This window comes from Prunus dulcis, chromosome 2, assembly GCF_902201215.1.
Source record: "Prunus dulcis chromosome 2, ALMONDv2, whole genome shotgun sequence".
Lineage (NCBI taxonomy): Eukaryota > Viridiplantae > Streptophyta > Magnoliopsida > Rosales > Rosaceae > Prunus > Prunus dulcis.
The window spans coordinates 4,561,698-4,573,534 of NC_047651.1; the positions used below are offsets into that span (position 1 = coordinate 4,561,698).

The 11,837-nt window shown below is 35.7% G+C and overlaps 1 protein-coding gene across 2 annotated transcripts; it reads right to left on the reverse strand.

Annotated features, from left to right (window-relative positions):
* Positions 1 to 2,292: 2,292 nt before the first annotated feature.
* LOC117618872 (probable choline kinase 2) lies at positions 2,293 to 8,714 on the reverse strand. 2 transcript variants are annotated; one of them, XM_034348622.1, is made up of 9 exons: positions 8,525 to 8,714; positions 7,145 to 7,553; positions 6,347 to 6,468; positions 6,021 to 6,216; positions 5,164 to 5,281; positions 5,043 to 5,090; positions 4,840 to 4,940; positions 4,523 to 4,646; positions 2,293 to 2,841 (listed from the first exon to the last, which is right to left on the reverse strand). In XM_034348622.1, exons 2-9 carry the CDS (start codon positions 7,496 to 7,498, stop codon positions 2,747 to 2,749), a joined length of 1,158 nt encoding a protein of 385 aa, XP_034204513.1. In that variant the 5' UTR covers positions 7,499 to 7,553; positions 8,525 to 8,714; the 3' UTR covers positions 2,293 to 2,746. The 2 variants fall into 2 exon arrangements, with proteins under 2 accessions (XP_034204513.1, XP_034204514.1); XM_034348623.1 differs by lacking the exon at positions 8,525 to 8,714 and adding an exon at positions 8,150 to 8,481.
* Between the last annotated feature and the right edge of the window lie 3,123 nt (positions 8,715 to 11,837).

Consider the following 11,837-nt stretch of genomic DNA (forward strand, 5'->3'; position numbering starts at 1 on the left):
TCGAGGCCGATATCCTTTTCCTCATCAAAAGGAACACCACTATAGATTCGTTTGTCACCAACTGATTTCGCACTAGAAGCCAAAACAATTACGATTATCCTATTACTACTTATATAATGTGTACAATACATTATATTGTAATAGTATACATGTTTTCCTTATTGATATAACACACTAGATATATGTTGATGTTCTGGCCAACACATTGCAGTAAGTAGAGCCATGATTTTTTATTTTAGATAATGGAGAGAGTATTTTATTAATAAGTGGGCAAGCACCTAGTACAAAAACTGAGCTATGTTGTCAGAGATTAGGTAAGTTTCTCTACATATACAGGCTCAGTTATCGATCTAACTGTGTAGTCTTACCTGCTCAACCGCAACTAGGAGCAGGAACCAACCCCCACATGTGATTCCCCTAAAAACATGCCTGTAAAAACTATTTGTTATAATCCTCAAATAAGACATCAAAAATAAAATTGAAAGCTTCCTCAAACCAGTAAGAGCCATGATTTATTCATAAAAAATGAAACCTTAAAATCCCATAATTTCTAAATAAATAAAAAAAGAAAAAGAAATGTAACTTTGAAAGCTTCTTCTGTTGAAAGTTACAACTTTAAATTATTGTAGCTCTCTGTATAGTTGATGAGTTATGTCATCGTGCTTGGTCACATAAAAAAAAAGTATACAACTTTGAGTATGGTGATGAGGTATCGCACTCCTTTTTTTATTTTTTTTACAAATGATATTCTAACTACTGGGAGGGGGTTGAGTTTGGGTGCAAAGGGATTGACACATTACCTTGTGATATATATATTATTAATATACAAATCACATTTGATGTTGACAAAATTCTTGGGTTTTTTATTCTTCCATATTTCTCTTTTTAGCTATTGTTAATATTAGATAAAATAATATTTCTCTAACATTTCTTCTCATCCAACATTATTTCTAATTTCATTCATTGCACAAAGAGTTATACTTCCACTTTTAATTATTTGAATTACAAGCCCCTTATACGTATTAATTTATTTCTTCATTATAGATTTACAATGTAAGTCAAGAGATTTGAAAGTTAGATATCAAGGGGAAGTGAAAGTTAATTAATATTTGTGGATATTCAATTTAGATGCCCCATAAATTAATCAAGAAGTTAGTAAGCTCTATGTGATTATTTTATAATTAGGGATAATTATCCACTATTACATTTTGAAAAATAAAAGGGGAATTCTGTTGCGTCCTCCCAATCTATTAGTGAAGGAAACAAGAAACTCCGGTATTCAACTAGAGGCTACCAAATTAATAATCTACCAAATATAATTAGGAGTACCTAAATCATACATGTCTAGGCCATCTTCAACAGTAGGTTAAACCCACAAATTTAGCTATTTTACACCCAAAACTCATCTTTAGAAAGCGGGCTAAACCTGTCATGTCACTGAGCTAAACCTAGTCAACAAGCCAAAGAGGCCAACTGCTGGGCCAAACTTGGCCGATTCATGGGTGGGCTATTTCAGGCATGCTGATGTTAGCTAGCCGTTATTATTATTATTATTTTTCCAAAAAATCAAAAAATTTGTTTTTTTTTATAAATAAAATAAATAAAAACCAACCTCCTTTCTACATAATTTCCCACATTCTTTTCATCCTTCCTTTTAATACTATCCTTACTCTTTTCATCCTTCTACATAAAAAGCTAACCTTTATATTTAAAGAATATAACTAATCAAATAATGAGGGGTCTATGATTTAGTCTTGCACTGCTAAAGACAGTAATATATATATATATATATATATATATATATATATATATATGGTGAGCTAAATTTAATAGGTGAGCTACGTTTAGCCCTCCACTATTGGAGATGGCCTTAAGTTAGTTTTTTCTAATATTGGCTACAATATATCACATTACCCAAATCATATTTGGTGAGATTTTTTTCTTAATATGCGCTTCGTTTTTGCTAAAATAATTTTCAACATCCAGTGACACTCCACTAAAACCCATATCATTTACTGGGACTAATGTCTCAGGTTTGTGTTGCTGCTCCCGGATTTTGGTCCAAGGTCAAAGCATATGGAATAGTGGAATTATAGATCCCACGTTTTTAATAGGATAAATTATCCTATAGAAGTACACAAAACAAGATTATAGTGGTATCCTACTACCCACTAAACGTGGCCTAAATATTGTGGCGTATCCAAAACATTGGCGGACTGAACAATATATAAATTGATGAAAGACTCCAAAGCGAGAGAGAGAGAGAGAGAGGAGTACACAACAAGAGATAGGTAACAAAAAATTCGTTTTTTCGTTTTCATTTTGGTTGACAATAGAGAAGGGAAAGTAGCTAAAAAGAAATCATCCACTAAACTTATATAACACAAACAAAAAATGCATAACAAACCATTGCATTCCATCAAGAAGACCACACTCCCCTGTGTTAAACCTTAACGCACTTGTTACTAAAGGGAACACCCAAACAACTGCATCGGCTCCGATAATGCATCCACACTGCAGTTAACGCCTATATACGGGAGGAACTCTATGCTAGATCAATCTGTCAGCGCCTTTTTTTTAACTTAAATTTTTTTAAAAACTATATTTGCCATATATTTGCCATTTCTCTGCAGTCGCCACACCAGTTTTATGTTACACCACTTCATCCTAATTATGCAATGCACACTCGGATGATATTTTCCCCTCTTACACCGATGTCACTCTTAGTTGGCAAAAATCTCCGAAACTAAGTTTTCGTCTTTGTCAAGCTGAAATATTTCTGAAGCTTCTTGAACATACTTGGCCGCTTAGATAATGTTTTCTTAGTGCCCTTTTGTTCGCCTGCAAACCAAAATTCACTTTCACATAAAAGTAAAGAGTTCTTTAAGTTTTTTTAAGGAAAAAACAAAAAAAAGGGCTGAGGAATGGACATAAATCCTACAAGATAACGTTACAAGCAGACGGGATGTGCCTGAATGATACAAGAAATGAAATTCATACAACGATCCCAAGCATGCTGCTAATGTGATTGCAATGCAGGTTTATTTACATATTCTTGAGATCAGATCAAACAGTGATCCTTTTTCTATTAGAGCTTACCACCAAAAATCCAGAACCATATTCACATCAACCAGAACAAGAATTTCAAAGAAGAAGTGGGTCTCCACAGCCTCATACGTGCTGTTAAGCAGCAGCTCCATGCATGTCTTATTTAAATGCAGCCTTTTTTTTAATTTTGTGCATAAGCATTACATAATGTGGGAAAATTCTCAAATATTAAGATTAAAGATAATTTATAGAGCAAGTTCATGAACTGGAGATGTTGCATTAACCAAAATAAGGGAAGCAGAAGCAAGACAATACAACAATGAAATTGCAGCATAAGAAATAGAAAATAAAGCGACTAAGGGCACTGAAGATGAAGCTCGTTTGGATTCCCCCACAAAAATATCCACTTTGCATTGATCAACTATGTCTTTACCACCTATTGCATAATAAAGACAGGCCCTGAGTTTTAGTCCTGTTTTAAACTACTGCCTCCCTAAAATAAATATAAAACGTGATGTTACCGTCCCAGTAAATTACCCAATTACTCACATGGCAATCCCTTGACACAATTACCAATCAATCCCAACCACCCTGGATATTAAACAGCAACCAAGAACATCTCCTGTATTAGGCAGATAACTCTGCTCCCTTTCAAGATCAAGAACTATAGCCATAACTAGCTTGGGATGAATATAAAATTAATTACTTTTAGAAGTGATATCTCATAGCTCTGAGAAAATGAACTTAATAGCTCGAATCCACATCAAATTACCTTTCTTGCTCACCCAACCTGAACCAACCGACTCAATCTGAGCTAACTAGAACTACTTCTACCCAAAATGTGAAGATCACAATGTCAAGCCTAAGCCATCTTCAGTTGGATCAACAATTAAGACCAAGTCATGGCACAAAACTCCCATTGAAGATATACATCACCACTCATCAAATCATTGAAACAGTTTAGTGTTGGATTTGGCATCCTTAGTGCAGGAGGTTTTCTTTTGGGTATCCTTGTTAAAATTGGTTTCTCAATCATAGTAGGTTTTGGTTTTGCTTATTCAAATAGGACTAGGGTGACTTGTCCCAGTGGAACTAGGGGTTTTTGAGGGTGCGTATAAATTCAACTCCAGGGTGGGTGTTTTGTAACACCTAAGGGAGTTGTGAGCGAGAGCCAAAAGGTTGAGAGTCATCTTCATGGGTTTAAGAGAGGGTGTACAAGGGGCATCCTATTGGATACGTGCTTGAGTTTGGGATTAAATCTTGAGATCCTATTCTTGTACTTTGTTTTGTTTTCTCATATATAGTGAAGGTGAAAACTCTCTGTGGATGTAGGGAGGATTTTTCCAAAACACGTGGGGCTTTTTCCTACAAAGTCATTATCAGATAACAAAATTCACTTGCTAGCCTGTAATATAATGCGATCAAAGGACTACAGAAGTGTGAATTGAACTCAATAACTAAACAGTACAGTTACCATCAGTTGCAACATCTGGTAACGATCCAACAGAACCCAACAGCTTAGGCTTGGTTTTCCAGTACTGTTGAAACCTTTGCCTTGCATATTCCATGTAGTCAAAGTCAATATCATTCACGTGTTCCTGAAAAATTGACAAAGAAAATATAGTGGATACAAAATTAGTAGAGTCCAAGAAAAACAAAGTATGATTACTATTTCCTACCAATTCTTTACCACGTATCCTAAATCTTGCCACAGAAAAGTACTCTACCCAATATTTTAATCATGTAAGAGCTAGGTAAAAGCCATGAAAACAACAATGAAATGATGAGTACCGATATTATTCCCCATAAGCCCCAAAACAGATGGCTTGCAAGAGTATAGTTCTCAACATCTTGAACCAGCTGCTCCACTTCATTCTCAGTAGGGTGATTGCCTGCGTACAGATCCCATAATTGAGAGGAAAGCAATACATCATTCCAAATTCCTAAAAAAGATATTTCATATTTGACCATAATCAAGCATAAGATATTATTACCTGAAGAACTCAGGTACAAACGAACAAACCGCTGGCGCTCCTCCAAACCTGTAGTGGGAGGTCAGAATATAAAATAAGAAAAAGATAGACATCAAAGAATGTGTCACAACAGATGACAAACCAGGATATTTGCTGTAGTCCAAAATATGAGGTGTATCGGTGTGATAGTCAGCAGCCATCTCACAGAAATGATTTGATATGTCAAATGCAAGAGCATTATAACTTGCATACTCGTAGTCCTGGCAAGAAAGGTTAACACATCATCAAAACTTTTGAATATTCTGGAAAAATAATTATGTCAGAAGGCCAAACCAAAGAATTTCATCCATGCTGTTCATGGCCTATCATGTGCATATTGAAGAAGACAGAATTTGATATTCTATGTATGCAATAAACATGGTCCTGAATTACTTCCCAGGAAATGAACCAAATAATTGGCCTTAAGTCAGAAATTATGCAAAGTCAGGCATCAAAACTAGGGTAAACTTAAATTTAAACCCTAAACCTAAAGGCTACTTTATAAGCCTATCATAAGTTCAAAAAAAATAAAAAATAAAAAAACAATCAAAATCAAAAGGTTGAAAAGAACAAGACCTTCTTCCTAGAAGCACAGTCGAACTCAAACTATCTTAGTAAAGGAATCTTTCCATCGGAACTTCAGATAGGATGAAGGAACAGCCTATATATATAGGTAATTAGGAACTGAAATACTGTCTCCAAATGATTAAGGATGACCCCAGTCTTAAATTTGTTTTCTTTTCTTCTGGGTATTTTTCATCAGTAGGAATTATATTGTAAATTTCTTATGCTTAAAGCTATTTGAAATACTTTTTATTCTTTCTATCAGTGACACTTACCATACTAGGGTTAGACATCTGCTAATTAAGTGACTGTCTTATAACTAAATATTCCATTGTTGCATGTAAATGAAATATAAATAAATCTGAACAAAAATGAAAGGTATAATGAGAGACTTACAATTATGGTTATTGATTTACTCCCTTCCTCAAGCATGATGTTACCGTATTGTAAATCATTGTGGCAAAAACCCATACTTTGAGAAGGTCCTGAGAGTTCCTTCTCCAATAAAGAGATTTCCTTTTCAATTGAATCTAACTGAAAGGCATTAGCTTCTTCTGGGGTAGACAATCTCTTAGCCGTACTGAGCCAATTTCTGGAACATTTACAAAGAATTCATTGCAGCTATAATAAAAGTAGAACCAATTATGTCGGTGACAATTTAATCTCATTTTATTCTGAGACCTAGTATTATCGCAAAGAAAGGCCTAAACAAAGAAATGTACCGCAATCTATCCCACAGGGTGACATCCTTTGGGCCAGGCATATTAAGTTCATGGAACTCCTTTAATTTAGCAGCTATAAGAGCAGATATATCTGGATCACGTAGATCAGATGCTGAGAGTGTCTGAAAGTTCACAAGTGAAAGAGAGAGATATAATGTTACTTTAAGTAAAGGAACAAAGTGCTTTTATATTTTATGAAGAGTTATATAAGTCTGTAGTTGACTCCTCTATTCAATTTATCCATTTAACTCAAGAAATGAAATAGATATGCATTTATCTTGCTTATATGAACTCCAATAACAAGAAATATAGCACCTCAAGTGGGATTAAGAATTCCCTAAGAAAATAATTATTATATACCAAAGAGCTATAGACGGTAGTCATACAAATTGAAAACTTGACACTAAGAGTTGACAATTTGGCACCACAAATTTAATCTCATGTACCAGAAATATATAATAAGCTTGATAGCAAAAAGAACCTAGGCATATAATATACTTCTCAACCGAAGCAGAAATGGCGGAACAAATTTGTGTGGTCTTAAAGTTGCAACAGTAAGGATCCAGAGAAGCATCATAAATTTTAATCACAAGCATGAAAATGTTTCTGTCAATATTATTATTGAACTCCCTGAAGTTCCTCAAAATTTTATACCAATACTAATGTAACATTTGATTGTGACATCCACTTACAATATAGAGAGAAAATTAGAAAACAACTTTTTTCTTTTTGTAAAACGTGCCACATTATTATGAGTTTGATAAAGAACGACAGTAAGATAAGTAAACATGAAAGTACCCGAGCATGGATGAACGCTTCAATTCGGCCATTTGGAAAACGCCCAAGCAAGCGAGGTCCCTGACCATTCTTTGACATGTACTCAAATGTTCGGATCTCATTATCCCTGTCAAAGAACACATCGACACCCTCACCATAAATCCTAACCACAACTTTGCGTGAGAGCTCCCCTGTCTTTGCTGGCCACTTTATTTCGAAAACCTCATTGGTCATTGCACCCTTGAGAGGGATCACCTGGAGTGCCTTTGAATCAACCACATCTTCCCACTGGGAAGCCAATGATTGAAGAATCTCCCTAGCTTCTGCTGGTAAACGATCTTCTCTGTTTTCTATGACATTTTCCATGGCACCCATTACAAATGATCAAACTGCACTTCCACACCACGATGACGAGAACTACCCAAGCAACCTAATACCAATGTGTAATCCAAGAACAGAATAACAGGAATTAATATGAATTTTTGACTTCCTAAAAACTTTATCATCTAACTGTCTAACATGACATAAAGCCAACAAACTGAAAACATATGCGAATAATAGCTGTACAAATGCTAAATTCAGAGCACACCCGAATATGGCTAAACCATCTTGAAGTCAGAAAGCTCAGCAACTAAACGTTCACATAATCTTCACTAATAAGCAAGATGGTATGAAGAATTTATCAGAAAACAATTTAGCATCATGTTATACAACAATTTGTCTATCTCACAGACTCTCGCTCGTAAGTCATTCAAAGCAATAGAAAGCCTGAGTTGTACAAAAAACAGTCAAACCGCACCCAGTACATGAATTCCAAAGATTTCAATTCCATAATTACACAATTAAAGAAAAAAAGATATTCCAGGCTGTCCCAGATATTTTAAGAACCCACCATCAACCACATCAAGTGCTCCCAATGATCTACAACATGAAGAATGATTATGATATAATCAAGGGGTCAAATTCCATTTCCTCTAAGAAACAAACATAAAATAATTCCATTTTAACAGCATGCAAGATGCAAACCATGTGAGCGCTGAACGAAAGCCACTGCCTAATTCATTTCTGAACAATCATCGACCGCAATTGAACAATTCAGTCTCTTTCCCACCATTTCAAGGTTTCCAAACACAAAAAAATCACACGAATCGGTGAGAAAAAGAATCCAAAACCAATTCTCTAAATTAAGGGAAAATAAGGCGGTTCTTTTTAATTTTTTAAATTTATTTTGCATGCAATTTATTCTGAAGAATATATAATTTTTGGTTGGATATTCTGAAGAATATATTAAAAGAAAATAAACGATTAATTTCTGCATACAGTTTATTCTGAAGAATCAAAATTATTCTTCACAGAAAAGCCAAAGGCACAAAGGCAAAAGGGTGCGAATCTTAACGGCACCTGGAAAAGAGAACCGGACCGGAAACGGAACTGGATGGAAGCGTAGGAAAAGGAACCGCACGAGAAGAGGGCTCGGAACGTCGGCGACAGGGAGGAGAGCCTCGCTGTCGTGCGGTTTGGAGACGAAGGACGGTGACGAGGGAGGGGGCGGGAGATAGAGGTGACGGTTTGTTTGTAATTTTGGGGATTGAGGAATTAAAGGGTTGGGAGGACGAATTTGGGCCATTGGATTTAAGCGGCAGAAAAGCCAGAAAGTTTGAGAACGTTTGAAAAAGTCAGAGGGGATAGCAATGAAAATAAAAACGACGGGTTATGAGATCACTTCCACCGGTAGTATCTGTCTTTGCAAAAAGTAAGGTGTGACTCATTGTCATGGTTAAGGGTGGGCACTTAAACTGGTAAATCGAAAATTTGAGTTAAACCGCACCAAATCAAATCGGAAAAAATCAAGTTGACCAAAAAGTCAACAACTGGTCAAAAATTGAACCGGACCAGTTTGGATCGATTTTAAATTCGGTTCCATGTCTTCAAAAACCAGACTTGGCCGAACCAAACCGGTCAAATTGAAAAAGATATAATTTCAATATATATATTTATATTTAATGCTATATTTTCCAAGTTCAATTTCAAAATGTCTCTCTTTCTAACTTTAATATTTATTTTTATATGAAATTGAATAATTTGTTAATTTTCAAGTAATAATAATATTTCAGTTAAGAATTGTATTAAAAATTAATTTTTATAATCTGGTTTAAAATCGAACGGGACAGGAACCGATTCAACTAGAATGGGACAGTTTTTGTTTTTTTATTAAAACCAAACCGAATAAAACTGGATGAATAGTACCGAATCAGTTTGAATTTGGGGCAAAAACTGGTCCAACCCGAACTGTGCCCACCTCTAGCCATGGCAAAGGGCAAATACTATTCACTTTTCGTTTTTTTAACTGAAACAATTAATTTGGAGAAATATTTTCGGATAAGATTTTGGGTTCCTACGTATCAATATTTATTATAAAATTCATATCTCATAATTTGAATGAATTTTTCAGATAAAATTTTCGGTTGCCACGTATCGATATTTATTATCAATTTCAAATTTCATATAAATCTCTTTATAAAACTAGAGGCTCAACTCACACCTCTCACACCAAATCTTCTCTATCTTTTCATTTCTCAGATTTTAGACTTGATACTCCACTCTCAATGTCAGACATGAGGAGATGCTTGGAGAGGCAAGAGTGAGAAATTAAAGAAAGAAAGCGTAGACGAGCTGAAGAAAAAAGAGTGCAGTAAGAAGAAGATGAACAAGTTGCCATTGCAGTGGGTTTGCTTGATCTACCAAGCCAAGGCCGACATCATGGTTCACAAGTCGGTCATGGCCGAACGTGGACTGACATATGCATTTTTTGGGTAAGAATCTTTTGGAAGATTACTTTATCTCAAATTCAGTGTATTAGAATGTGATTTTCAAGGGCGATATAGAATGCAACCCCATTTGTTCAATAAAGTCATGCATGATGTTTGCAATTACGATGCATACTTCGTTAAGAAGTGTGATGCTGTAGGGGTTTTGGGGCTTCTTCAGGAGTAAAAGTTTACAGCTGTTATACAAATGTTAGCGTATGGTTCATTTGCTGATCAGGTGGATGAGATTGCTAGGATGGGGAAGTCCACTACTCTAGAGAGCTTGGTCAGATTCTATGATGCAATTGAAACTCTCTACAGCAGGGACTACCTCTGCAAACCTATACCTAGGGACCTCCAAAAGCTTCTACAGAAAGCCGAAGCTCGAGGTTTTCCAGGCATGATTGGAAGCCGAAGCTCGAACAATTTTTTACCACCTCCCAACATTGGTCATGGTTGAAAGATTTTTTGCCTTGCTCAATGGCACCAAACCACATTTGTGCTTGCATAATCTATTAAAAAAATATTGAAAATGCAATAAATATTTAAGAAATATTGGAAATGCAAGAAACATTAAAAAAATATTGGAAATGAAACATGAACAAAATATTGAAAATGCAAGAAACATTAAAAAAAAATATTATTAAGACATTCAAATTAATAAAATGGAAATTACAAATAATTTATCTCATTGCTAAGATTTTCCTTGCTTCTATGGTTGTCCTTCGCTTTTGCCAATGCATCTCTCTATTTCCTCAACTCTTTATTCAAAAAATTTCACTTACTAGACAAGGCCATTTCCGTAGAGCCGAACTGGATCTTTCACAAAATTCGATATGAATTATTCTCCACATATGAGAGAATTTTATCTCACTACATGTGATTAGACAATGACTAATTTAGACCCAACACTCACACAACAGAACATCTTCCATGGTGCTCTACACCCCTCTAGATTCGATGGAAGATGCCATAAGATGATGAATAAAAATGAAATTTGAAAGTGAACAAAATGTTGAGTAGAAAGTGAATAATAGTAGAAGGAGAAGAAAATGTATGAGGATTTGGTGTTGAAGGTGAAGAATATTGGTAAGTATTTATATATAAAAAATTCCAGAATTTTTTGGTAATTTTGAAATATTTTTTCATATTTTTATTGCCAAAAAAAGGGCAGCCATTGGATTAGAGGAGAAAAACGGATCAGAGCGCCCAGAGGCCGTGACATGGCTTCTAGCCTTTGGTGGAAAGGAAAGGCTAATGCCAGCCTGGCGTCAGCCCACGGAATTATATATATATATATATATATTTTTACTGGAGCGTGAAATGCACGCGCCAAAGATAAAGAAATTTAAACTCGCTCGCTGACGTCATGCTGGCGTTAGCTCACCCTAGAGCTGGAGCACGGGCTCGTTCTGCCTTCAGGCTAGCCCGATTTCGTGGGATCCACAAGCTGCCCGGGCATAATCAGCCCTCTGGAAGAGTGTTTTAGGGCTTGGGCCCTCTACCCTGGCTTGGGCTCTCCGCTGGAATCGCTCTTAGTTCTATTAGTCCCCAAACTTTAACCCGATTTGGATTTAGGTCCCTCAATTTCCAAAATCGTTCCCGTGGTCTTTCAACTTAAGTTTCGTTAGGAAAAATGGTCATGCCGTTAATTCTGTTATCTTTTTCGTTAAATGTAGGAGCAAAATACTCTTTTTGTATTATTCTTAATTTCTACCATTTGATATTCCTTTCACCCAAAAAAACATTAAAAACTAATCACCCCTTCCCCCAAATTTATTCTCCCCTTAATGACCACCATGCGCCACCCCCAAAACCTATCCCCCTAACCCCCCACAACCACCCTCCACTCCCAAAACTCTCTCTCTCTCTCTCTCCCAGCACCCTCCTGCTACCCATCAATTATC

Bases quoted from the DNA above. Each gene is read 5' to 3' on its own strand.
- LOC117618872 (XM_034348622.1), bottom strand. From the start codon at position 7,498: ATGGGTGCCATGGAAAATGTCATAGAAAACAGAGAAGATCGTTTACCA. The intron at 4,647-4,839 runs GTACTCATCATT...TCAATTTTTCAG, and splicing joins GCTTATGGGGAATAATATCG to GAACACGTGAATGATATTGA. The intron at 2,842-4,522 runs GTAACTGTACTG...TTTGGTTTGCAG, and splicing joins ACCAGATGTTGCAACTGATG to GCGAACAAAAGGGCACTAAG.